The sequence below is a fragment of the Lacerta agilis genome, chromosome 7 (assembly GCF_009819535.1).
Source record: "Lacerta agilis isolate rLacAgi1 chromosome 7, rLacAgi1.pri, whole genome shotgun sequence".
Classification (NCBI taxonomy): Eukaryota; Metazoa; Chordata; class Lepidosauria; order Squamata; family Lacertidae; genus Lacerta; species Lacerta agilis.
The window spans coordinates 19,804,498-19,832,306 of NC_046318.1; the positions used below are offsets into that span (position 1 = coordinate 19,804,498).

Here is a 27,809-nt window from a genome sequence, read left to right on the forward strand (position 1 = left end):
GGAAAGCACGCGCACCGGAAGAGAACAGTTGAGAGGAGGAGCAAAAGCGAAGCCGGAAAAGGCTCTTTCGCGGAGTTGCCTGCTGGCGACCAGGGGAGGAAACTCGGCTGGTTGGGGACGCGGTGGGTGGTCCTTTGCACGGACTGGCGGGAGCATCCCGGAGATTTTTGCCGGCCGGCTAACGCTCTCGCAATCGGGGTTGCTTGCGACGCCGGTGGACTCTGCCCCTCCTCCCTTTCCCGCCATGCTCGCGCGTGTCACGTCGAGATGTGTCCCCCCGCGCGCGCGCTCTATCTCTCGCTTTGGAACGCCGCAGTCGCCGGAGTTCGGCCTTTGGAACGTCGCGCCTGCCGGAGTTCGGAGGCCCGAACGTTGCGAAAGTCTCCGCGTTCGCTTTCGGAATCCTGCGCGCCTGAACGTTCGGTGCCGCTCAAGCAATGAGCAGCGACGGCGGGTCTGCGGAGCGCGGCGGCGGCGGGACTGCCGGACTCCTCCGTGCGTACGCGGCGCTGCCTGTCTGGGTGGTGGAGGATCATCACGAGGTAAGCGGTCGGCGAGCGAAAGGGGAAATCCGACGCGTAGCTTTCACTGCTGATGGTGCGATCTGAAGAGGCGCGCTTAATCGGGGAGAGTCAAGGGAGCTCCCTCCGAAAAATCAATAACAAAATACATAGCAAACAGGTTCTCCCCCCCCCCCCCAAAAAAGGCCTGCCCCCCAACAAAAATATTGGCTACACCTATGTGCCCCGCGTATAAGTTTTTGGTCCATCTAGCTATCTATACTGACAGGCAAGCTCTACGTGGACACAATCCTGCGTGCCTGGGGTTGAACAATCCTGCATGCAGTGCACATGCTTCGCTATGAGAGTCCATAGAACCACAGGATGGTAGAGTTCTAAGGGACCCCGAGGGTCCAGCTCGCTGCAATGCAGAAAATCTCAAGGCACGGGTTCCCATCCAGTGTGAAGCCATACCTGACCCTGCTTAGCTTTGTAAATGTGTTAGTGGTTCTATTGCAGAGACTATCCCCATAGGGCCCTTTCTGCCCCTATAGCAATCCTAAGCATTAGGTCCAGTCCATTGGTACTTGTCAATAGGTCTGGTGCCAGAACCAGAGTAACGCCGTGGTTGCGATAAAGGCAAATGAGTTAGCCACAAGTTCCAGCTATCCTTTAAAAAAAAAAAAAAAAAGCCAAATAGAGGCCCCCCCCATTTTCTGCATGCTCGCTGAACTACAACGTCTGGGTGTTTTGCAGTAACTTTGCACCCTAGTCTTGCTTTCCTGCAGATGCTTCTATTCCTGTTGTTCCAGGTTCTTCCTTTCATCTACCGAGCCATCGGCTCGAAGCATCTTCCTGCCAGTGACATCTGCTTTGTCCATTTGGATTCTCACCCAGACCTCCTTATACCGGTGAACATGCCTGCAGATACAGTGTTCGATAAAGAATCTCTGTTCAGGTAGGATCGCACAATCCATCTCCTTGAGGAGATGTGGTTTTCATTTTGCATGGGAGCCGGAGTGTTGTCGAGCTGCTTCCTGAACTTTGGGATACTTTCCTCTTGAGAACAAGCTCACCCAGTGAGCATGGCGGCTCAAAGAGGGGAAGAAGGGAAGTCATTGGCTATTTTAAAGTTTGTGAAATGTTTATTTTGAAACGTGAAATTGAAAGCTTGATAAAAATTATTATATATATAAAAAGAAAGCATTCTAAGTAATGTTCACTTATTAACACAGGCTGTGTGTCACCTTTATTACAATGGCCGCAAGTTTCAACAACAAAGATACGTTTACTCGTGAGTAAATTCAAATATAGTATCAATACTGTTAAGAGTTAAAGTTTTAAATAAAGATAATGGTTTCACAGACAGGGCCCCGTTTCGGCATAGATGCCTTCCTCAGCTCGTTTTTTTTTTTAAAGAAGTGTAAAAAATATTTCTTTGATTCTTGAGTAAATGTGGTGTCTTAGAGAAAGTTTTCCTGTGTTTTCTATGCGTAGAAATAGAAATTATATATTTTTTACACTTCTTTGAAAAAAACGAGCTGAGGAAGGCATCTACGCCGAAAGCATCACGAGTAAACGTATCTTTGTTGTTGAAACTTGCGGCCAGAGTTCTTAGTAACATTTATTTCAGTGTATTTTGCAATAAGAACTCCAACTTAATTCACCTTTATTACAATGGCGTTTGTACCCAACCTTCTCAAAGAGCAGCAGCTTTCTCAATCCATCTTTCTCCCCCTCTTGCAGTGAGCTAAGCATTGAAAACTGGATTATGCCTGCCGTCTATGCTGGGCACTTTTCGCACGTCCTGTGGCTGCACCCGCCTTGGGCTCAGCAAATTAAAGAAGGCACCCATCGTTTCTTAGTAGGTAAAGACACCTCCACTACTACCATAAGGTAATTATTGCCGGCGCCTCTCTAAAGCTGTGTTAGATATAGAGGCTGTTGTTGTGTGGTTCCATCTTAATCGTCTCGCAGGCAGTGACAGGCAGATCCGCACTCTGATTTGGTTGCAAGAAGTTTGGAAGTCAGAAGGCAGGGTGTTGGGAGCTGGCTGGGGGCCGACTGAGTTTGATGGGGCAGTGCCACATTTGCCCCGCCAGATCAGCCTCCACTGCTGGTATGGAATTCTAGAATTATTATATACCGTATTTTTCCGCTCCATAGGACGCACCAGACCATAGGGCGCACCTCGTTTTTAGAGGAGGAAACAAGAAAAAAAATTTCTGGTTTTCCTCCTCTAAAAGCCCTGAATTTTTTTGAGGATCAGCTAAAAGTTTTGCAGCTTTTTTGCAAAGGGAAAAGCCCTGGTTTCTTCAGGATCAGCTAAAAGTTTTGCAGCTTATTTTGCAAAGGGGGGAAAGCAAAGAGGAAAAGCCCTGTTTTTATGGGGTTTAACTCGCATTTCTGCAGCTGCTAAAGCAAAGGGAGCCTTTTCTACAGTTTCCAGACAGATAATCTAATCAGCTAGTCACGTGTCGCTGGGGAAACAAACAACCTCCCTCTGCAGCACATTCAACAATGGAGGGCGGGGCTGAAAGGGAGCCGGGACTCTTATCTCTCTCCCGATCTCTTGCTGATCAGCTGCTGAGCGGGGTCCTTTCAACACCCCCTTTTCTCTTTGTAAAATAAAAAGCACGATCCTCTTTTGGCCCCTGGGCAATTAAGCTCCAGGGACCACCATTCGCTCCATAAGACGCACAGATATTTCCCCTTACTTTTTAGGAGGAAAAAAGTGCGTCTTATGGAGCAAAAAATACGGTAATTGGAAGGGACCCCGAGGGTCCCTGCAGTGCAGAAATCTCAGGACGCGGTCTCCCATCCAATTTGAAACTATACCGGACCCTGCTTAGCTTTGCAAACGTGCCAGCAGTTTATTGCTGTACCATTGGGAGGGATATTTATGGAAATAATTTCATTCTATTGGGCGCATTCCAGAGCCAGTTGGCTACTTTATTATTATTGCTGTTTCACTTGTTTATTGAATTCCATTTATGAATTGCTTCCTATGAAACTTCTTGAAGCAATTTCACAGTATTTTGGCTACTTTTGGAAAGGGGATGCTAGCCTACGTGGGTCCCCTCTCCTTGCTAAGAATCGCTGTTGTCGCTATTCCAGGGTTACTTGCCCAGACGATTACTTCCTTTCCGATGGTCTGTACGTCCCTGCCGGCCAGCTAGAGGGCGAGAAGTCTTTGCAGCTCAACGTCTGCCTCGTGGATCCTTCGGAAGCCGCCGGCACCCGGGAGGAAAGCCGAGCTGTGCCTTCTGCTAAGAAGCTCAAGTTGAGCGGGGATGGTGCAGCAAACGCCTCGGCGGCCTCTTCGTCGAAGGACGTCCCTCCCCTCGCCCACAGCTGCGCAGGCGAAGAGGCTAGGGGATTCGAAAACAGAACCCCTGTGCAGGAGACAACAGACAGCCTCCGGGGTCGAAAGGATGGCCACCCAATTCCAGAGCTCCTCGAAGACATCCTCCAAGCGATACAGAAGGGCTCTGCTTATGTTCTCGATATTGACTTGGATTTCTTTTCCGTCAAGAACCCTTTCAAAGAAATGTACACGCAGGTATAAAACTACCAGGCTGCAGCCTTTGGTCAATTAACCTTGTAGAACGGTGGAGGAAATACCTTTAAAAGCACCCGATGTTCAATTAGGGTTCCCTCTTATTTTTGCTGCTCGGGTGCCACTAATTGTGGCGGCAAAGCAGCACACAAGAGGGGCGGGTTGGCTAACTCTGGGAGGCGCCTGAGTTTGCAGAAGTCCTGAACATCAGCAGAAGGGGGAGGGGGAAAGGTAACCCCCCCAAAAAAAAAACACCCTCCTGAAGTGTGTTTGTGGGTCAAGGCGGATCTGACTGCCGAAGGGGGCAACAATAGAGTATTTTGGAGGGGCTCTGTTTGCAGGGCTCCCTCTGCCTTTGCCAGTACGGGGGGGGGGGGGGGAGAGAGAGTTGCCTCTTTCTCCGAGGAGAAAGAGACATCCCACTCACCCACTTCCCCCCCCCCCAAAAAAAAGGATGGGCGGATCCCTGCAGATGGAGCCTGACAGGTTCCATTCGCAGGGCTCCCTCTAGTGAAACGGAGCCCCCAAATCGCTTCTGGCTTGCGGGATGGGGGCTCCTTTAAACTTATCTGTTCAGGTGTCTGCAGATGTCTGCCCCTCAATGGAGGCATAGGGCTCGCTCCGATGGGGGGTCGGGAGAGAGAGCTGCAGCAGTTTCGCCCCATGGGCTAGGGCCAAGACGGCTTGCTTCAACATTGTGCTGTATCGCCGGATTGCGAGGTTCAGCTGGTGATGCGTCGTGAGTTCAAAAGCCATACATCACACAGCCCTTGTCCCTTGCTTCTTGGCTCCTCTCCTCAGCCACCCTTGCATGTACAGTGGTACCTTGGTTCTCGAACTTAATCCTTTCCGGCAGTCCATTTGACTCCCAAAACCGTTCGAAAACCAAGGGGCGGTTTCCGATTGGCTGCAGGAGCTTCCTGCACTTCAGCGGAAGCCGCGTCAGATGTTTGGCTTCTGAAAAACGTTCGCAAACATTTGCTTCCAGGTTTGTGGCATTCAGGAGCCGAATTACAACTGTATATAATTTAGAACCCAGGGTGGGCAGGGTTAAAGCCGAGGACAGTGGGATGGTCTGGATGAGACCAAAAGATGCTTCCTTCCCTCACAGTTTACAGTCTTGTAACAATTCCTGCACTGCGGGGAGCTGGACAAGATCCTCCTCAGGGTCGCTTCCAACTCATGATTCCATGAATGCTCAGATAGGACTTCTGGGGAAAGGTAAAGGACCCCTGGACGGTTAAGTCCAGTCGAATTTGACTATGGGGTGCAGCACTCATCTCGCTTTTCAGGCTGAGTGAGCCAGTGTTTGTCCACAGGGAGCTTTCCGGTTCACGTAGCCAGCATGCCTGCTACACCACTTTTGGTGCAATGGGACACCGTAACAGAAACCAGAGTTTACCGGAACGCCGTTTACCTTCCCACCACATCAATACCTATTTATCTACTTGCACTGACGTGCTTTCGAACTGCTAGGTTGGCAGGAGCTGGGACAGAGCAACGGGAGCTCACTCCGTCACGGGGATTCGAACCGCCGACCTTCTGATCGGCAAGTTCTAGGCTCTTTGGTTTAGACCACAGCTCCTGGTATACCATTGGTGAACTGGCAGGCAAAATGCAGCCAGGAAGCAAAACAAGCAGAAAAGAGAAAATGGTGTTTTAAAGACTAGATCTCATTTTGTTTGTGCCGTACGTGAAAATTTATAGCAGCATCCGCATAAAGAAATCCTAAGTGGCATGTTGTCTTAATATTCGCTTCATATCTGGGAATTAGGCATTAGCCAAAAGAGTTTCACTTACTCAATAGTTGTGGTTTCTCTTCGGGAAGGAGAAACGTTTAAGATGTGAAAGGAAGGTGCTAAAGGCAAACCTGCTCTTCACATTACAGCAATAACAGCACAATGGTGCTATAAATAATTCCCCCCACTCTTGTTTCCCCCCCTTCCTTTCCTTTTTTTAAATAGGAGGAGTACAAGATCTTACAAGAACTGTACAGTTTTAAGAAGCCTAACAGCAATTCGTCAGAGGTATGGGCCGGCGATAGCTCAGTGGGTAGAGACTCTGAATCCCAGGGCCGTGGGTTTGAGCAAGATTCCTACATTGCAGGGGGTTGGACTAGATGACCCTCGCGTTCCCTTCCAGCTCTGTCATTCTGTGGTTCTGTGTACGGTTCCATCCAATGCATTCAAGGAGGAGGGGGGCTGGAAGGCAGTTTGCATCGTTCTACCTCAGTTTATAAGCTGCGTATTGGGGAAGGGAGAGAGACAGGAGGGGAAAATACTTGGCAGACTTGGACTGCGATTATGCCAAGCTGATGGGCTGTGAAGCGGGGCCTATGAAATGTTTTCCTCGCAAAATGTTTATTCAGTTTTTTCACGGAGTTTTGCCGTGGCTGTGAGTTTAATCTGCCAAAGTCCATTGGCCAAGGGGAAACGGAGATAAAAGAGACACCTTTTTAATTCCCCCCACACGCAAGACAATTTCTCTCCCGAATTGCTTTGGATTTGGGGGCATTTTTATTTATTTGTGTAAGGTTTATGTTCAATCGGGCAGTCATTTCTTTGAGGGCATTCCCGTTTCAGGAGCATTTATAGGCCACCCGCCCCTCGATAATTTAATTTCTGATTTAATTTTCAAATTTCCGCACCAAGGAATCCAGTTATCTCTTCACCCCTGGCTGGTGCTTGGTAACTAGGGGAGCAATCATGCCCATAAGAAGGTGGCAGAGAGCAAGCCAGCATAAATTTACACCAGATCCAAACAAGATTACACTTTGCTGAACCATCAAACCGGCCCTGAAAGTTGAGTCGCACGTTCTGTTTTTTATTTTTAAAGGAGGACTTGCTAGACTGTGTCGAGAATCGCGTCCACCAGCTGGAAGACCTCGAAGCAGCTTTTGCTGACCTGTGCGACGATGACACGGAGGAGAACCTTCAGAGATGGGCTTCAAGTCCTGGGTAAGGGGCCTCGAGCAGCAGCTAAGAGAGTCGCTTCCTTTCGGGTTGGCAGATGAACGGAGAGGCTTAAATAAGAACTTTTTATTTTTTTTATATAAGAATTTTATTCAAATTTTCATACAAACAACATAAAAAACAATATACATTTTACAAAAAAAACAGCACAACAAACACAATACAAATTACACAAAAACAATCAAATAAAACTCATACATACCTACACCAAAACACAAAACACATCAATCTACTTATTATAACCTCATTTCTAATCTTATTTGGGGGACTTCCTCCGTTCCCTCATCTGCGTTCAATTCTAGTTTACTTTAGTAACTTCTTAACTATTTTAATAAACATTCACCATTATTCTTAATCTTAACCTTACAACTCATCTTATCTCTATCACCTTATACTTCATCTTTTCAGAGCCAGTGTGGTGTAGTGGTTAAGAGTGGTAGACTCATAATCAGGGGAACCGGGTTCGTGTCTCCGCTCCTCCACATGCAGCTGCTGGGTGACCTTGGGCTAGTCACACTTCTCTGAAGTCTCTCAGCCCCAATCACCTCACAGAGTGTTTGTTGTGGGGGAGGAAGGGAAAGGAGAATGTTAGCCGCTTTGAGACTCCTTCGGGTAGTGAAAAGTGGGATATCAAATCCAAACTCCTCCTCCTCCTCCTCATAATCATCTTAACATCTTAAATTGCATCTTTTAATAACTTCTAATATTACGTCCAATCTTAACTTCTTCTATACTACTTTAACCTAACATTATATAGCTGTTGCCTATTATATTCACTGATTTCACTTCAAATGTCCAACTTTTCACGTTGTTTCAAATACTCTTTAAATTTCTTCCAATCTTCTTGCACCGTCTCCTCCCTCTGGTCTCGGAGCTTCGCGGTCAGTTCTGCGAGTTCCATATAATCAATTAACTTCATCTGCCATTCTTCTACTGTTGGGAGCTCCTCACCTTTCCAATATTTGGCAATCAAAATTCTAGCAGAACTTTTTTAAGCCGGTGCTCCCCCCCATTGCAGGTCTGAGTTAAAAGATGGGTTGCCAGTCTGAAAAAGGCTCAAAGGGCAGTCTGTCCACAAAACACGATAGCTGTCTAGCAGGATAAGATGTTGGATAGGACACAACTTAAATAGCCATTATGAAACCAGGCCTGCACAAGCCCCAGGCTCATATGCTCATTCATTCTCCTCTGTGCGGGAAAGGAGCTCAGTCCCTCTTGTTTAGCACGGGGAACGTGACGACCTGCTTCAAACAGCCGTCACAAATCAAATGCCCTTTGTGCCGCAGCAGATATTTGCAGGTACTGCTCGTTTCCCCATTTCTACCCCCATCTTTTCAGCCAGTCCCGCAAGTCGGCTCACACAGTGAGCAAGGCCTGATGCCACTTAGCGGTGAGTAAACCCCCATTGAATTCAATTGGGGCTTACCTCTTGAGTAGGCACAGGGTTGGCGTTCTGCTGGCAGGTTGGGGCAAATGAGAGGGCATTCGTTTCCAGAAACTGCACAAACAGAAAGAAGAAGAAGAGTTTGGATTTGATATCCCGCTTTATCACTACCCAAAGGAGTCTTAAAGCGGCTAACATTCTCCTTTCCCTTCCTCCCCCACAACAAACACTCTGTGAGGTGAGTGGGGCTGAGAGACTTCAGAGAAGTGTGACTAGCCCAAGGTCACCCAGCAGCTGCATGTGGAGGAGCGGAGGCGCGAACCCGGTTCCCCAGATTACAAGTCTACCACTCTTAACCACTACACTACACAAGAAGCAGTTTTAGCTGATCGTGGAGTCCATTATGGTGGGCACTTGCTGGGGGTAATTATCTTTGGACATGCACAGTTAATACAAGAGACACAAGAGAGGTGGTTCTAACCAGTTTTGCTTTTCTGCTCTTACTGGCAACATGTAGGGCACAGAGACTCTTACATGGGCTTTAAGCTCCCCGTTACTCTTTTGGAATGGAGTAAATATTATATATATTAACTTATGCATTTTATGACTGGCTTAAACAACTAGATTTATTGCTTCCAGGAGTGTTCTTATTGCCTCTTGTGTGCCACCGATCCCTAATTTGTTTCCAAGACAAGGAGCCATGTTACTCTGCTGGTTCTGGGCTGTTCTAAAGCAACCGCAAGCAAACATGTTTTTGGACCCAGTGATTTATGATCCGGAGATCATAAAACCTTCAGCATGGTGCACCCCACAAAATCTGCTCCAGAGGGAGCCCCAAACCTCCAGAGCTGATCTTTCAGGTGCACCTCGGGAGGTTGGGCTAGAGAGGAAGAGGAAGTTTCATTGCACGCAAAGAAGGTGGTAGAGCAGGAGACTCTTAATCTTGGGGTTGTGAGTTCGAGCCCCACGTTGGGCAAAAGATTCCTGCATTGCAGGGGGTTGGATCAGATGAGCCTCGAAAGCCCTGGACTTGACTTTCTTGGAGAATGCAATGCTTATTCGGTGGAAGTAGCTCATCTATTCAGTTGTGCATATGTGAATCAGTCCTAAACAACAATTCTGCACCCACTTACATTACATTCTTGTGCTTGAGTGAATTTATTTTTGTGCTGGTGCCTAGTTCTTGACACAGATATATGGGTGAATTCAGCAATAGTGATCATTTGCATAACAACCCTCATTTGCATAATGGCTCATTCTTAGTCTCATTCGAAACATGTGCATTTGTTATCACAGGATGAAACTTCTAGTGCAGCTTGTGCATAGTTTGAAAAATCGAATGGAAACGCCCGATTATGAAATGGTAAGTCTGTTTTATCAAATTTCAGGGTTGTACTTTGGACCCGTGGAACCAGATAGGGACCACAACCTGAAAATCTTATCTCAGCTTTTTTGTTTCATTCATTCATTGATTGCATTTATACTCCACCCATTTCTCCAAGGAGCTCAAGCTGGTATATATGATTCTTCTCCTCATTTAACCCCACACACCAACCCTGCGAGGTAGATTAAGCTAAGAGTCAGTGACTGGCCCAGTGAGCTTTGTGGCCAAGTGGAGATTTGAACCCTAGTCTCCCAGATCCTAGTCCGACACGCTAACCACTGTACCACACTGGCTGGGCATGCAGCCCCTTTGCCTGAATTAGCAAGTCTTCTGTTTGCGTTGATATCAGAACTAGTGCCACAGACCGGCTCGGAGAACTGCGCCGATCCACTTTATGCAATCTTTCAGGTCCACCAGGCTGGGCTCACATGCGATTACTCCGAACTTCCTCACCACGTCAGCACGGAGCAAGAAATTGAGAGTCTGGTGCAGGCCGTCGAACGTCTCTTGAGGAACTTGCCGAAGCCCACTCTTGTGACGATAGCCCGGTAAGATACGGTGGGGGTGCTGTTTTGGCCCGGATCCTATTGACCCTCGCCCACCGGAATTAGAATGACTAGTCATTTCCCATAATTGTCAGTTCCCATAATTGTCAGGCTTTGGGGGATCCGATCCCTCCCACAGTAGCAGCCAAGATGCAGAGAAACAATAAAAGTCCTTACCACATAATTCATTAACATTCACAGAGAGAGACGAAGGAAGGTTGTCTTCCCTGAATAATGCTGGTTGCTCTGAGTAAAGCCCCTCCAACTCTTCTGTTCTACGCCATCCCTGTATTGGCTAAGCTGAGCTTTCTGCTCTATCACCCTCAACGCCTGCCTGGTTCTGGGAGAGGTGGGGGGGGTCAAGAATGCTTTCCAAAGACACTGAGTCTGTTAGCTGTCTCTCCCCTGCTGCTGCTACTGCTCCTTGCTGTTCCTCTCCCAATATTTCCCAGCTTCCCCCTTCTGCCGCCTCTGAACTATGCCCTTCTGCAAACCACTGTTCTAAATCTATACTGTCCTCCTGTTCTCAAGAGGGTTCAGGAGAAGGGTGGCGGGGCAGTCTCCACCTTTCCTCCTCAGTCCAGCCCGACAATAATGTTCGTCGGTTCACAAAAACGCAAACTTACTGCATGTCCGCCCAGAAGTACAGGCCACAGAGTTCACTGGGGTGTTCGCCCAGAAAAACGTGTGTTGGGGTTATGGTCCAAGTCACCTCGGGGAGCAAGGAACGTTAGTGTGAGTGTTGAAATTCTGGCTTGGAAAAGAGACTGATGAGAATGGAATGATTAAATGACAACATTGTGCCATGCAATCCCTCCTTTTTTTTTTTTTAAACAGATCTAGCTTGGATGACTACTGCCCCGCAGAACAAGTTCAGCTCATCCAAGAAAAGGTCTTGGATGTTCTGCGCCTGGCGTACGGCAGCCTGGAAGTTCATTTAGAGTACTTGGAAAATTCCTGTCCTGCTGGAACAGCATGATCGGTTGAAGCAAAAACAACCGAAATAGTTTCTCTCTCCGCGCCATGGGATCCGTTTGGAAGCGGACAAAGGATTTCTTGTGAGGTTGGGTTGTGCTTGTGATAATCTCCACGCAGATCTATTCCCCCCCCCCCCAACACAATTTTCTGCTGCTATCGATCCTCGCGTTGATGCCTTTTGGGTTTGCCTAGGAGAAGAAAAATGACTGGGAAATGGTTCTTCCTATATTCCTGTAGGAGTCTCTCCGGACCGATCCAGCCTAGCGTTTGAGGAAGAGATTTTGCTTTAACATAGTTGAATTCATTTTCCCAGTCAGTTGTAACTGAAAATACTGCTTCAAGATAAATTGCCGTTTGCTTGGAAGCGGATGACCGTCTTGGCTGTGTGCCTCTGTCCCCGATAGAATAACTTAACATAGTTTCATATTTCTGTCCCACACTTTTTCAAAGGATTTCGACCTGGCCTTCATGGGGAGGTCCTCTTTTACTCTGTGAACAACAGCCCTGTGGTGTAGGTTAGGCTGAAATAATATATTGTCAGAGGACACCCAGTTGAACAGGATTTAAATCCAAATGTCACCCAATGTCTTAAGCATAACATCCCATCCGCTTTGCCAGACTGGTTCACATCTGACACATTCAAGTTTATTGTCATCTGTATTTTCTAGAACCCTAAGCATTCATGCTGGGAGGCAAGGATTCATACCTAAATATTTTGAGGGCAGGTTGCAAAGTGTGGCAGTAAACCGCTATTATTTGTGGCGAAGACGTGTGGTTTTATTTTAGAAGTGTAAAAGATGCCAACGGGTAAGTGCCTCTTATCTACATCATAGAATATTTTTTTTAAAAAAAGTTGCTACTCCTGTGTCATTAATTTATTTGTTTACCGCATTTATAGGCTGCCCAGACAGCCAGTGTGGTGTAGTGGTTAAGAGTGGTAGACTCGTAATCTGGGGAACCGGGTTCGTGTCTCCACTCCTCCACATGCAGCTGCTGGGTGACCTTGGGCTAGTCACACTTCTCTGAAGTCTCTCAGCCCCACTCACCTCACAGAGTGTTTGTTGTGGGGGAGGAAGGGAAAGGAGAATGTAGCCGCTTTGAGACTCCTTTGGGTAGTGAAAAGCGGGATATCAAATCCAAACTCTTCAGTAATATTCTCTGGATAGTTTACAGTATCAACAAGTTACAACTACAAAAATACCCCTAATAATAACACTGAAGTTTTAATTTTTTAAAAAACAGGTAAATAAAAAGCCAAGCTGTTGCTCTCTCCGGCTGACAGGCAGATAAGGCTAGTTGGTATCTTTCCTTGACATCAAAACCACTCCAGATTAAGCGCCAGGCGAAGTTGTTGCTGCTGCTGCTTTCCCCCCGCCTCTGCAACTGCTAGATTATATTTCTTGGAGAGTGATTCTCTCCCTAGCATTCGATAATAATAATAATAATTTATTATTTATACCCCGCCCATCTGGCTGGGTTTTCCCAGCCACTCTGGGCGGCTTCCAACAAAAGATTAAAAATACATTAAAAATAAAAAAAAAATACAGTGGTGCCCCGCTAAACGAAAACAATTCGTTCTATGAATTTTTTCGTCTAGCGGTTTTTTCGTCTAGCGAAGCGGCAATGTAAACCGTGGTTTTCGCTAGACGAAAAAAAAAAGACGAAAAATTTTCGTCTTGCGAGGCAGCCCCATAGACTTTTTCGTCTAGCGAGGCATTCGTCTAGCGGGGCACCACTGTACATGAAAAATACATCATTCATCATCTAGGAACTTTGGGTCCAAAGATTCTCCAATTATCAGATACAAAGCAGGCGCATTACGATGGATGTTCAGCGTTTGTTGTGTGAAGCATGGAAGAACTCGAAAGCACTTTTCCCATCTCTGTAATCAAGGTGTGGTTATGGATATGTAGTCTTAGACTTCTCATGTGGAAGGCCTCCAATGATGGTTGCAGTGTCTGGGTTGGTTCATATGGGGGGAGGTTTTGCGGTCCTAAGCCAGACTGGCCCAGGCTCTCCGTCAGGCATCCCCAAACTTCGGCCCTCCAGAGGTTTCGGCCTACAATTCCCATCATCCCTGACCACTGGTCCTGTTAGCTAGGGATAATGGGAGTTGTAGGCCAAAATATCTGGAGGGCCGCAGTTTGGGGATGCCTGGTCTCTGTGGTTTCAAATGGGAACCTTTCCCAGCCTTGGCTGGAGGCTGGATTTGGGGATTTCTCGTGGAAATCACATACTGTACCTCTGAACCCTTCCTTTGCATGCAAGTCTGGAGGCAGACATCAGGGACTTGCCTACAAAAATACTAGTTGCCGTAATACAGTGGTGCCCCGCTAGACAAATGCCTCGCTAGACGAAAAACTCGCTAGACGAAAGGCATTCGCTAGCGGAAGGCTGCCCCACAAGACGAAATTGTCAATGGGGCTGCCTCGCAAGACTGGGGGAAAAAATTCCGTCGCGCGAAAACCGCTATTTGCATTGGTGCTTTGCTAGACGAAAAAAATGCTAGACGAAGATACTCGCAGAACGAATTATTTTTGTCTAGCGAGGCACCACTGTACCTGTTTCAGAGATCAGTCTGTCCTGAGGTCATTTCCCACCTCGAACTATGTTAAAAAGAAAAGAAAATCAGGCACAGGTATTATTCACCTACTCCCTTTCCCCGCTTCGTTGGAAACAGGAGAAATTCTTTTTAAAAACAAAACAAACTGTGATGGTCCTCGAGCATTATAATTTCAGAATGATGGAATTGCAATTCTTTATCGGTTCAGCAGGTGGGGTGCTTTACACAGATTTGTACCATCTCTTGGGGAGCGATGAGGTGTTCTGATTGAAAAGAGATTTGTAAGAACTACACTACCTGTTTAGAACACACAAGCCGTGCAAGGTGCGCTGTGGTTGCTGTCAATGCAGATCAGAGGAACACAATTCCCACACCCAAAAACGACAACACAGCCCACCACACATGTACATTGCAGACTGTCGATTGCTTGCTAAATACTTTTGCCTTCTTCTGGGGAACCAGGGGTGAGACTGGTTGCGTCGGCAAGCATTTGGGTGAGAGATGCATCTGTTTTACCTGGAGATCCAAGTTTTGGCGAGTTAGAAGGCTGGCAAATGGCACGTTCACTTTTGCATTGAAGCTTTTCGTTTGTTAAAAATTTGGGGAACTAATAAAAATTATTTGGCATCCATTTACCGGCAAAAATTGACATGCGGGGGAATTTCCAAAAGGTGGCGCTTTTTTGTCCTGGATCTTAGGCAAGTCAATCGTGGTTTTTTTAAATATGGCAACCCTAGGAGTACCGGTACATATTTCTTGCAGAATCTCTGGGAGAGTGATTGCTCAACTTTTTTTTTCCCCAGCCACAGTTTGCAATGTGTATCAAAACTAAAGAAGAGATGGACTTTACCTGCAGCATTTCCCATATGCATTGATTAAAACGTTTAATAGACGATAACTTTCAGCCCTATATAAAGGGCCTCACGGACTGTTGGCGACGATAAATCTCTTTGCGATTTTTATAATAGCTAGACTGTTAAGCCCAGCAATTCGCTATAGCCCTTGTCAGGCATTCAGTATGTACAAATAATGAAACGAAAAACAAAAATTGCTTGAAGAAGATGCAGACTGGTGACTGCTGGCACCCTGCCATACCTTCAGACGGAAAAGCTATTTCTCGCCTTCTGACGGATGTGTAGAATTTGGGGGTTTCCAGAATTGAAAAGGGGGAAATTGTTCCAACCACAGAACTAAGACAGTGGCCCGGTTTGCACTTAAGATTAAGCCAAACAGTGGATAGGAGACCATGGCTTTCTAGTCATCTAAACCTAGGCTTGTCATTTGCCTTGCTCCAGGCCAACCAAGAGCCGTAAACCCCCAAACCGTTAAGGCCGCCCTTGTGGGGGAAACCCCTGTAGCTGGCAAAACTTGTAAGTCCCATTTGCAGGAAACAATTTTACCTGCATGAGGTTTCTTTGTTCTTTTTTTGCCAATTCTTTTTGATTTTCCATAATTTCTAACAAAGGGTCACCAAATTAATACAAATTGAAAAGCTGACTTCCCACCCACCCCCAGATGCCCCCTCTGTTTTCCTCCCTCCTTTACTGCTCCCAATAAAATAACTTTTCCAACCATCATTTCTAAATACATTCATCCCTTCACCCTACACATCCCCTGTTCAGTTGCCAATTTCTGCCAAGAGGATTCTGTTGTGCAAACGTTTTGTTGTTTGGAGCGGAAGGCACCTAGAGTTGCACCATAGCATGATGTGCATAAATCAGCATATTTACAGCCCGGAGAGAAGCACAACCACCTTTTTATTCATCATACCAAGCTGTGGTTAAAGTAAGGGTGAGGAACCTCTGACTTTACAGATGCAGTTCGGCTACAACTCCCATCATCATTGGCCATACTGCTGATAAGTGATGGACTGATTGACAAGTCAGTAATCTTAACATTAAACCAGCTCGCTCAGGTTTTACGTGTTTGATTTGCATCCACTTAGAATCATAAGAGTTGGAAGAGACCACAAGGGCCATCCAGTCCAACCCCCCGCCAAGCAGGAAACACTTCTTCTTCCAAAGAATGAAAGATAAGTGCCATATATCTTTGCTGAAAACAAACCACATGTCAACATTAGCGGGAACATGCCTCATTAAATTCAGTTAACTTTTCCACCTTCTGTTCAGTTCATGGTTAGGTATGTAATGGTGGTTTTGTTGCTTATTCAGTGTGATGGATTATTAAACAATCAAAAGAGTAATAAAATTTGGGCTTTGTGTTCAGTAGACCTTTGCATTCTGTGTTTTCTTTTCTTTAAAAGGAAAAAGAGGTGTCTCAACATTAGATTTCTTAGTACAGAAAGCTTGCATAACATATGAACAAAGATGACATATTACAAAAACAGAAAAATAATACAAACCTTTTTAATTTTTGGCATTGCATGTTTTTCTCACCTAGGATACTAACTCATCCAGTGTTTTATCCCTTTATTAGGAGCTCAACATTTCACCTAACTTAGCAGTTGTCTTTCTCCAGCAGACCAGTCCAAACTTGATTGCTGTTAAAGGCACAGCTGCAGATCTGGTTGTAAAGCTGGTACCCTTAATACAAATTCTGATACCCTCAATACAGTTCTGAAGTCAAGGAAAATTCTTCAGTTTCTTTTAGTTTTATTATTTTTTAAAAATTATTTATTTACTACTGAATTGTTACAAAAAAATTTTTTACAATGAATATCTGCAAAACTGTTTGTTTTTGTAAGAAAAAAATACTCTCCCACTTTAAAGTACAACACTTAACAGACCAAAACTGAAACATAGGCAACATGTTTAACAGCCAGGGCCTACATGGAAATGAGTCACAGAGATGGAAGGCTGCTTTAAATGTCCATAATTCATTGACATACCAGTTCAAGCTCATATTTAGCTGACTCATTTTCATGCTTACGGTAGATGCCAAGAAAGAAATGGCGGACGTTTCTTCACGGATGAAACGCTTTCTGTATAAAATTTCGGTCTCCATTAAAAAAAAAAAATTGTAAAACGGAAAGAAGAAAATGCCGCTTTTAAATTTTTCTCCTCTGGACTTTTAGCAAATATTACAGGGATAGTCAGCATGGTGCCCACCAGATAATCTGCACTGCAGCTCCTATCAGTCCCAGCTAGCATGTCCAACATTCAGGGATGTTGGAAGCTTTAATGCAACAACATCTGAACGGCACCTCGTTGGCTACCCCAGACATATTGACATCACCTTTTCAAACTATCTGAGGTGAATGAAGATTTAGACGGTGCACAGAAATTATTATTATTATTATTACCGGTATTTAGATGGTGCTCAGAAATATGGAAATGATTTGCCGTTAATCAGCTTAAGCAGTTCCTCTAAAGAAACTGGTTCGGTTGCACCTGAAAAACCATCTCTTAAAAAAACAAAAAAACCTTATGTTGTGTGTGAAGATCTCTTTGTTGTCAATAGATTTTTTCTTTCTTTTCAGTTTACGTTTTGCTCTTTTGCGCTGATTTTGAACTCCCACATTACCCTGTGGGAGCGCATGAGGCTCCCATTATAAAAAATGGGGGGAGGATACTCACGGAGCTTTTTTCTTTCCGTGGGAGATAACAGAAAAACCCTGGTAGCCCGTATATCTGAATATCGGGCCTTGATCTCACTTCAGAAACAGGTACAATATTTGTGCGCAGACATAAGTCCTCCAGCAAATACATTAATGAGGCCCCTTTGTAAATCTTGTATTGATATGTAGTCAGTTTTAATCCAGTCATCTGGACTACCACTTAGTGAAACCTGACTTGCAACAATGATCAAAGTCTAATTCAACCAGCTTGAAATATGAATTCACCGTCTTTCTTCCTGTTGGGCAGAACCAGTTCCCAAAGTATTAACAAACAACACCCGAGTTCTTTGATGGGTGGGAGAAATGGATAGTAACTCTGTTCCAAAACAGGATGAAAAATCCTAAAAATAATCAAGTATATCAAGTAGCAAAAAATACCAACCAATATATAGATTGCCCTGAACTTTGACTTTGTGCGATGATGTTCAAGATTGGAACATGCATGGCTTCAAGTTAAACTGGCTCTTCCAGGATGTTGGCTCTGTTCATCGTCTTAAAGTAAACCATATCCATTCCCCTAAAGGTACCAGCTCGGCTCTACAGGTATTTCACTCTCATTCAGTGCCCTCTCCCGAACGGCCAGTTCCAGGCATTCCACAGTAGGTGGATATGTTTCAAGTTCAACTTTGTTAGCAAACAGTTTTGGACCGGCCAGCAGCCACTTTAGGTCTCCAGTTGCATAGACACAAATGTCCCTTTGATAGTGACCTGTCAAGAGGTAAAAGTACTTTCATCGGAAACAAAGAACGTCATATAAAGAAGTAATTAAAGAAAAGAATGAAGAGTGCAAAGTCAACTTAATGGGGAAATTGTATTAAATGTGATGTAAATTGCCGATCGGAAGGTCGGCGGTTTGATTCCCCGCGGCGGGGTGAGCTCAAACAGAAAGAAGAAGAAGAGTTTGGATTTGATATCCCGCTTTTCACTACCCGAAGGTGTCTCAAAGCGGCTAACATTCTCCTTTCCCTTCCTCCCCCACAACCAACACTCTGTGAGGTGAGTGGGGCTGAGAGACTTCAGAGAAGTGTGACCAGCCCAAGGTCACCCAGCAGCTGCATGTGGAGGAGTGGAGACACGAGGTTTTCTTTAAATAATAAAAAAAAACTTTTTAGGAGTCCTGGTTGTGGCAGCCCTATAATCCTACAATCTGGCAACCCTATATTATGTGGGAATTAAACTCGAGCAGAGTTTTGCAGATGACCTGAATTGTCTGCACAAGGCACTAGTTTTTTTAAAAAAATGAATAACTTTTACTCAGCGGTAGGTGAATTAGGGGTGATTTAAGGGGTTTTCTAATTTTTTTGGCGTCTTCCTAAAAACATCTCAACAGCTCTCGTGGTGTCCTGGTTTTTACTTTTTGAAATATGGTCTTGACCACTCCTTTCAGAAACAGCGGGTTTTTCTCCATGAAAATAGGTTATCAAAACACTTCTACCACAAGGCTTGGCTAATTACTATCTTTATAATATAAGATGCATCTCAGTACCCTCTTTATTTACATTGATTTGGGAGTTCTCCAAGCCACTAAGGTTGTAATTCTCAAGACCCCGACTGTGAAACATTATTCCATGAAAGTCAATGAGGGAAGTATGGTATGGCAGCCAAAAAAATGCACACAGAGTAATGCTGTACATATATTCACCCTTTCATGCAGGAATTGTTTGTGCATTTTAGTGCACAAATTTGGGTGCAAATTTGGTGGAATCTGCCAAGTTCATAACCTTGAACAATCATGCAAAAGGAGCCCCATTCAGCTTTCTCTCTGCATATTATTATTATTATTATTATTATTATTATTATTATTATTATTATTTTCTACCACGCCCATCCAGCTCGGTCTCCCCAACCACTCTGAGCGGCTTCCAATAGAAGGTTAAAAATACATTAAAACATCAGTTATTTAAAACTTCCCTAAGCAGGGCTGCCTTCAGGTGTCTTCTAAATGTCAGATAGTTGTTTATTTCCTTGACATCTGATGGGAGGGCGTTCCACAGGGCGGGCGCCACTACCAAGAAGGCCCTCTGCCTGGTTCCCTGTAACCTCACTTTTCGCAGTGAGAGAACCGCCAGAAGGCCCTCGGCTGGAAGCGTGGTCATTCTCCGGATAGATATTAATAATACCCAGCTGATTGTTTCTGGAACTGTGCATTGGCCAGGAAAGAAACAGGACCGTGTCAGTGCTGGTGTTTCTGAGCCTACGCACTGCAAGTTCTGAAATGCCACAAGTTTGTTTCCGAACCTCTTTGAAGCCTTCATTAAACTGAAGGGAAAAGAGGAACAGCATAGACCGAGGTCATGGAATACAAGAAGGGCCCGCTCTCAGTGCTAGACAGCAGAATGCCAAAACTCTGCATTTACCGTGACATCGCCCAACAGTTCCGTTGATCCATTTGATAGCTCTCAGGTTGCCCTCTCGAGAAGCATTTGGCATGGAGCCAGGGACATCTGTTATTTGGAAAGAGTGCAAAACCAAAAGGTGAGCCTTGTGAGGGCACAGCAATTAATCTTAAAAGTGCCAGATGGTCTATTGAAAACATGGACATTTCGTCATGCTTTGGGAGTTCTTATTTATCTCTGTTTCTCCCAAGGTAATTGACTTCATTTGAAATCCTTCCGTTTTGTCTGCATCATCGCGGGGGGGGGGGGAGGAAACAAACCTGTTTTATAAATAGTATAAAAATTATTTCCCTAAATTCCCAGGTGTACAAGCAGACCCTCTTAAGTGCCCCTATTTCCCAGGGACGGTCCTGGATTTACAGAAGCTGTCCTGTTTTATGATGTGATCCCGGAATGTCCCGCTTTTCCTTAGGAAGTCCCTATTTTCATCAACAAAATGTTGGAGGGTATGATAGGTAAAGAAAATACTGGGTGGTGTCTAAATAGCAAAATTATTATTATGGGTTAGGACGTCCCTATTTGCACCGGAGAAATGTTGGAGTGTATGTACAAGCAGTTTCTGTTTTGTCCTAATGACTTGTGAATCCGGCTGTTAAACAAACAGGAACATCCCAGTAAGAGAATGAACCGGAAAGAAATAACATCTCTGGCCATTGTGCATGTGCTGCCAGGATATCGCTGTAGGTTTCAGGGATGATGCCCTAAGTCCCTTCCAATTCTTGGCCCCCTTTGATGTTATATAAGAGGAGTTTACTGACCTAGTCAGACCAGTTTCTTTGTAAGATGGTGGCCTTAGCTGGCCACTTAAGTGTGCTCATCAACATCCCCAAAGAGTGAGCCAGGTTGCCAGAACGAGAAATAAGTTTTACCTGAGCAAATGGATGGGCCTTGGCTCCTACTCACTTAGCTGTCCGGAAGAGAGAACAGGAGTATGTAGCATGCAAGCGCTGGTCAAAACAGGCTGAAAAGCAGGAGGCACAAGGCTCTTTGTGGCAGCCAAGGAGCATTGACCAACTGGAGTCAGGATGTGGTGAAGGCATCACTTGAAAGGATGCAGCTGTCCCATACGGGGATCGAACCTGCAACCTTGGCATGATCAGCACCACGCGCTAACCAATTAAGCGCCTTGAGAACCTGTGCATCTTTAAATTCGACAACAAACCCCGGCCAACAAAATCAGAACTGGCTGGACGTCACTACGTACCTGGTATCCTATTAAGTGTCGTCCAGTATTGTTCGTCTGGACTAAAGGTGTCCCGGGACCATTCTAGCAAATCAAGGGCCCGTTCATCGGAGAAAATAAACTCCACAAAGGGCCTTGTTAGGGCAACGTATGAAGAGCCACGGTAAAGAGTCAGATTGTGGGGCACTTCTGATTTCAAATACGTGGTGCTTAGCATTCGAATCGGATATTCTCCGTGGTCCTTTCCAAGACATTCTTTGAAAGAATATTTGGTCCTCACGGTAAAAGGATCTACAAGGGGAACGCCAGGTGTGATGTTTTTCCCGTTAAACCTTTTCAGTTGCCGGACGATTTCCTTGTTGGTTTTCAAGGGGAAGTCTTGGCCGCAGAGGTTGAGGAGATACTTCCACCGAACCGGTGACCTCAGGAGGTCCTTCATGCAGTTCAGGTCAGCCTGGAGCCTGGTTATCCCCGTGTAAATGACCTCCTCCGCTTTGGACACGAGGAAGGCATTGGGAAAGCAATCGACCAGCTTCTTCACATCTTTCTGGTACCTGTTAGGCGCCTTCTTATCCACATGGATGCAGTAAACGTTGTGGGGCATGTAAATGGATCGGAAGACTCGTTCAAAGGTACCAAATTCTTTGTGGATGGTGATGACGTACGCTAAGGGGAAGGCGGTTTCCTCCGCAGACAGGGTTTTTGTGAGGTAGTGACTGCTGGCGATGTAATCTTTGCAGGAAGACGACTTCCTGAAAGAGGTGCGGAAATAATGTTTCCCCCAGATAAACGCTCTGTCCCGCTCCACCAGAGACCTGCAATGATCCCGGAGGAAATCGCCTTCCCAGGACTTCTGCGACTGCCGCCGTTGTTTAGAGAGAAGGGGGAGCTGGCGATCCAGAACAAGCAGAACTGCCAAGCTGCTCAGGGAAAGAACTGCGGAGATGCAACAAACCTTCCAAGAGAGCATCATCTCTCGGAAAATTAACGCAGCGGTCGCCAGTGGAAGGTGCTCCCCCCTTTGGCCCTCAGAGTTGTTAATTTGGCAATGTGCTTCCACTGCCCTGCATTGTGTTGTTTCTGCCCACTGCCCCAAGATGGCAGGGTAGTTTTCGGCTCAGGTGGCTGCTAAGCAAGTAACTCTGCTTGCCTATCCACAGGGATCCGAGCCGAGCACACCATCGGCCACAAAGGCTGGAGGGAGAGACTGGAATCCTCCTCGGTTCTTCAGTTCTTCCCCCAAAGTTCGGTGGCTCCACCTCACCCGTGAAAGGGCACTGTGCTCCTGAGTTATGGGACAGAAAGAAACACAAACCAGTATGAAGTCTTGAAAATGTGGTATTCCAGTAAGAAGGAGATGGGACGGGTCACAGAATAGCATGAAGAAGCAATGGGGTTCCTCTAAAGTAAGGGTGTTGAAAGGAAAGCTTCTGGAGCAATTCCTTACTTCATTTTTTTTTGGGGGGGGGGAGGCAGAGAGAAAATACTCCCGTGGCAAAAAAAAAGGTAGAATTTGCATGTTAGAACGAAGATTGGCAAAACAAGGATGGGTGCTGCGTCTTAAAATATTTTGGTAATAAAATATATCAGCTGGTAGCTCTGAAGGGAAGCAAGAGCTGGCGGTTTAAAGAAACTTTCATTTCCAGTTCAATAATTTCATCTGCAATGATTTGATAATGATAATTGTTCCACATCAGTTCTAAAATAAAATAAAATAAAATAAAATAAAATAAAATAAAATAAAATAAAATAATACTCCAGTGGGCTGTGGAAAGATACAACACAGGACAGGGTGGGGAAACCCAACCAGATGGGCAGGGTATAAATAATAAATTATTATTATAAATTATTATAACCTCAGGCTGGAGGTTGGGGGGGAGTAATGTAACCCTTAAGGCCTCTATATCTTCCTCCCCAAGCCTTGCCCTCTTCTCAGGGCCACATCTCTTGCTGGGCCTACCTTGCGCTCACACACACACACACCCCCGAGTGAAACGTATATTTTGAATTGTGATCCTGCTTCTTACTTGCTTTTCACGGAGAAATGGGGAGGAGGGGATACCTCTGCCTTTCTCAGGGCTGCACACTCGCAGCTTAATGTGCACAGGGTAAGATTTGCACCCATTGCTCTGCCCTTAATAAATCCATCCACATGGAACCACATCCACCCCTGTCCTGCAACAGCAGCAGCCACCAAGACCCCAATGGAAGGTTGCACACAAGGAAATGCAGTTTGGTGGGCTGAAGAAGGTTATCACTGGTTCAGGCCAAGAACTTTTTAAAAAAGAGGGTGAGGGGGGGGGGGAACCAGTTTTGTTTTGCATTTCAGCAAAACAAAACTGGTTCTCTCACTTGGGTGTCTGCAGGGGTGCGGAACCAGCCCAAGTGTAGCTGGAAAAGGTAGGGGGCTTTTGCATGTTCCAAGGATCCCAGGACTGCGTCCCAGGATGATCCTAGGGGGCAGGCAAAAAAGACATTTCTTACACACAAACAGAGACCTGTGTCCCATCCCCGTCCCCCCGAACTTACTGCTGCAGGGAAACTGGGAGTTCTAGACTAGCGCACGCACAAAGAGCAAGGGATTCTCAAAAGAGACTTTGGAGGCTATTCCCAGCAGGGAAGCCGGCTGAAAATCCTTCTCTCGGGCCTGGACTCTGTTCGAGAAGCTGTCTTAGTTGTAGGACATGCCTTGCCCCGAGGCTTACAATCAAAAAGACATGGTGACACACAAATATATACACACACACACTTTTCTGTATGTAAGACGCCCCTGTGTATAAGACGCCCCCTATTTTGGGGGACTCAAAATTAAGAAAATTAAGAAAAATTAAGAAATGGGGGGAGATTGCCCCCATGTATAAGACTACCCCCTTTTTAAAAACATTGTTTTTTTAGTTTTAAAAAAACAACCCTAGTCTTATACACGGTAAAGTACAGTTTATGCATACTCAAAAGGGTAAGTTGATTACAAAGTGGAATGGGAAATGGAACCCCAAAAGAGGGTGGAGGGAAGTCAAGGGATTCAGAGAATCCTAAATGCAAGGTGATTGATATGTTTTAATTGGAATTTATTATGTAAAATTTGCATACACACACACACAGCCCCTTGTGCATTCTGCGCTATGTTGCAGATATGTTCAGCGGGTTTGCTTGCCTGTAGCCATGTTAACACGTAAATTTTTCCCACTGACCCAGGATTTAGAGGAGACAGTCCAGGAGCAGGGAAAGGAAGGAACCAAGACATGAAACTGAAAGAGGTCTTGGGCCGGCGGTGGCAGCAGTTGTGTCCTGAATGCTGCAAGTTCAGCACACTCTAATACTGGACCCTGTTTGCATCAAATAATAAACCATGTGATTTGAGCACCCCGCAGATAACAGGAGTTATCTCGGCAGTGGTGCCCTCCCTGCGGAAGGCCCTCCCAATCAGATGTCAGGGAGGTAGAGAATTACACAACTAATGTCTGACATTTTATTATTTTTAATATTTTGCTGCAGGCCGCCCAGAGTGGCTGGGCGGGGTGATTATTATTATTATTATTATTATTATTATTATTATTTGTTGCTGTTGTTGTTTTGTTGTTGTTGTTGTTATTATTAATAATATTGCATTAATCTCCTGCAATTTCCCCCTCCTGGTATTGAGCTTGCAGCACTGCAGGCCCCTTCTCCCCTGGATTTCCTTCCCTCCCTCCTGAAGCAGAGATGAGAGCTGCTTGCTTTGCAGGAAAACGGAGTTTACTCACTTGCGCAGGCCTCAGGATCTGGATTCTCGCTTGAAAGGCAATAAACACAGAACCGAACAGGGCAGCAGAAGCCCAAGAATAATACGAGGGCGGAGTCTTTAGCTGCATGCTTGCAAGCCAAAGCAGTGCAGAATTTAACCCCTTTCATTTTTCCATTGCTACAAATCAGCACAGCGGTTGGCCCCAGGCACAGCACAGGCTGCAGAAAACCGGTATTGGGAGGGGATAGGAAGAGGGTGTCCACACCCATATTGATTGGGTTTGAGCTGGGGCGATGGCACTGAGAAAGGGGTTCAAGCAGAAGTATACAAATCACACCCTTCCCATGTGTTACAAAAACCAAACACCGCAGCAGTTTGCATGTTAACTTGGCTGAGTCCTGCTTTTTGCCCTAGAGAGCACTGTGCATGATATGCCAACATCTATCTTGCATTAATAATCAGTGCACACCGCAGCTTTGAGTCAGACCTTGGTGCTTCAATAATTTAAGCGAGTTTCATTCCGCCTGTTTGTGAACCCCTGGTGATGTTTCCTGCTGCTTCGCTGCTGTTGATTTTTGCCGTGCCCGGAGTACGTATTTGGGCATTCTCTTAGACGAGCCGAAAACCAGCCGACTTTGAAGAAGTGCCTTAAATGCCTCCCGGTTTAATTACATGGCAAGAGGTAATGTTTTCTAGAGGAAACGAAGGAGGCAAGACTTGGAATAATGAAGATGTTTCAGTCAGCTAGCAAGCAAATGGTTTCTTAGCTTGTTCTAAAAAAAAAAAAAAAAAACCACAATATTTCCAAACATCAGCTTTCCTCACTGTGCAACCAGGACTGAGGTCTCGGATGAATGGAGTTTTCCCCCAGCCACCTCCAAGCATACAAAAAGCTATTTAATATGAAAGTCATATCGCAGCTGTTAATATTGCACAGTTTGAAACGACTAGAAGCATAAGAACTGACTACTTTTAGAAGAAATAATTGTCCAGGCCCATGAAAATATTATTCAAAGTTTAGTTGCAGAACAAAACAGGAACATCAAATGATACATACATCCAATAATGTCCATGCAATATCTTCTGCTGTCCAGCACAGGCTCAGCATCTTAGAAAATATGAAATAATCCAAACAGACCTTCTCTACATCGCTTGATCCCACACTACCTGCAGGGATGACAAGCAAATTAGTCCTAAAACTTTAGAAAACCTGGGTGTTTATTCCCCACCCCCCGAACTAAATGCAAACAGTATTACTTAAACCGGTTATAAATCTAAACGTCAAGTTTCTCTTGTTGTTGAAGGTTTACATTTGAAAGGAACTCCTGGATAAATAGGGTCAGTGGTGACTCGTTTTGTTTTGTTTTTAAAAGGATATATAAAGCATGTGCATTATAGTATCTCAGAACGATGTGCAGAAAACCAAAAATAAGTCTAAAACACAAGGCAGTGAAAATAACAGCTCTGCACTAGAAAATAGGGCTGCCATACCTGGGATTTCAAAGGAGGGATTACAAAAAAATAAATTAATGGATATACTGTGCTATATTAGAAGCAAAAAAAAAAAACTTGTTTTGATGAATTGGAAGAGCCGTAAAAAGATTCCATTGAGCACATGGATTGATAATCTGGACAGATTAGCTACATATGAACGAACTGCATGTCGTCGCAAATTAAGAATGGATAAATATGAAGAATTCTGGAATGAATATTTAAGTGATAAGGCGGACAGTGGTGGGAGGTAGAGGGAGGCGAGAGAGGTGGGGAAACAATGTTGTAAAAAAAAAAGGTGTACTCATAGGTATATCAGTGTATTTAAATTTGAATTGTCAAACTGTTATTATTGTTGTTATGGCATTTAGTGTTTGTGTTTTTTGTGGTTGATGCTTGTATCAAAAATAAAAATAAAAATATTTAAAAAGGAGAAGAAGAAGAAGGAGAGTTTGGATTTGATATCCCGCTTTTCACTACACAAAGGAGTCTCAAAGCGGCTAACATTCTCCTTTTCCCTTCCTCCCCCACAACAAACACTCTGTGAGGTGAGTGGGGCTGAGAGACTTCAGAGAAGTGTGACTAGCCCAAGGTCACCCAGCAGCTGCATGTGGAGGAGCGGAGACGCAAATCCGGTTCCCCAGATTACAAATCTACCACTCTTAACCACTACACCACACTGGCTCCACACAGGAGGGATTTCAAGCTTTCGGTTAGGCAATTGTGGCAGTAATTTCAGTTATGGCACATAGGGCTGCCACACATCAAGATTTTCCCCTGACGTTACCAGGATCTGGGGGAATTTCTGAAGGTTGGCGCCTTATCCTGGATCTTAGGCAAGGAAAATTTGCGGGGGTGACATTTTGGGTTTTTTTTTTTTAAGCTCCACAACTTTGGGGTTTTAACCATGAGAGCCGCAGGTATGTTGTGTTGTGTTGTGTTGTGCTGCTGTCTGAAACAGTTTTAATCTGTGTAAAATGTACTAGCATTTACTTTTTGAAATACGGCAACCCTTCCTGAAGATGATCAGCAGAGAATATTTAAGAATTTCACGCAGAAAATACTTGGGCTTTTTGGAGCATGTTCTGCCGAATCTTTTTGTAGGTGGGAGAGAGTCCTGAAACAATTCACATATGCTGCAAACATCTGACTACCTGGGTCCTGCTAATGAATCATACTCCATTGTACAAAAGGAGGTCATATATGAGACAATAGGGTGACAGCAAACAGAAGGGTAGTTTGCTTTTTTGTGTTTTGTAGTAACTACACTAGTGGCCATAATTGTAGAAATCTTTTGGGGAAAGTGTATTTCTGAGGTTTCATGGCTCATAACACCTGATTGGCTCTCCAAACACTCATGCTCATTGGCTACATTCAAATGAAGGAAAGCTACTGCCTATTGACCTAAGCAAGTTATGCTTCCCTTTTCTGGTTATTTGGCTATAACTTTCGACAGAATACAGGTAATTGTAGAAACTTTGTTGCGTTACATTCCTCATTAAATTATTTTTCCAGTGATATATAATTTTATCATATTACTCCCCCCAAAATGG

At 45.0% G+C, this 27,809-nt stretch overlaps 2 protein-coding genes across 2 annotated transcripts; one reads left to right on the plus strand and one right to left on the minus strand.

Annotated features, from left to right (window-relative positions):
• Positions 1-73: 73 nt before the first annotated feature.
• C7H5orf22 (chromosome 7 C5orf22 homolog) lies at positions 74-11,690 on the plus strand. Its single transcript, XM_033154413.1, has 9 exons — positions 74-542; positions 1,313-1,458; positions 2,247-2,396; positions 3,618-4,062; positions 6,024-6,086; positions 6,895-7,016; positions 9,712-9,778; positions 10,208-10,347; positions 11,182-11,690. The coding sequence occupies exons 1-9, from the start codon at positions 438-440 to the stop codon at positions 11,321-11,323; spliced, it is 1,380 nt and encodes a 459-aa protein (XP_033010304.1). The 5' UTR covers positions 74-437; the 3' UTR covers positions 11,324-11,690.
• Positions 11,691-17,858: 6,168 nt separating this feature from the next.
• On the minus strand, positions 17,859-22,014 carry LOC117049615 (N-acetyllactosaminide beta-1,6-N-acetylglucosaminyl-transferase-like). The gene is made up of 3 exons (XM_033154414.1): positions 21,063-22,014; positions 19,820-19,906; positions 17,859-18,170 (listed from the first exon to the last, which is right to left on the minus strand). The coding sequence occupies exons 1-3, from the start codon at positions 22,012-22,014 to the stop codon at positions 17,980-17,982; spliced, it is 1,230 nt and encodes a 409-aa protein (XP_033010305.1). The 3' UTR covers positions 17,859-17,979.
• Positions 22,015-27,809: the final 5,795 nt, after the last annotated feature.

Coding starts and splice junctions, on each gene's coding strand:
- C7H5orf22 (XM_033154413.1), top strand. CDS start 438: ATGAGCAGCGACGGCGGGTCTGCGGAGCGCGGCGGCGGCGGGACTGCC. Junction 2,397..3,617: donor ACCTCCACTACTACCATAAG/GTAATTATTGCC, acceptor TCGCTATTCCAG/GGTTACTTGCCCAGACGATT. Junction 10,348..11,181: donor ACTCTTGTGACGATAGCCCG/GTAAGATACGGT, acceptor TTTTTTAAACAG/ATCTAGCTTGGATGACTACT.
- LOC117049615 (XM_033154414.1), bottom strand. CDS start 22,014: ATGATGCTCTCTTGGAAGGTTTGTTGCATCTCCGCAGTTCTTTCCCTG. Junction 19,907..21,062: donor GACACTTAATAGGATACCAG/GTACGTAGTGAC, acceptor TCCAAATAACAG/ATGTCCCTGGCTCCATGCCA. Junction 18,171..19,819: donor AACTGTTGGGCGATGTCACG/GTAAATGCAGAG, acceptor ACCTCTTGACAG/GTCACTATCAAAGGGACATT.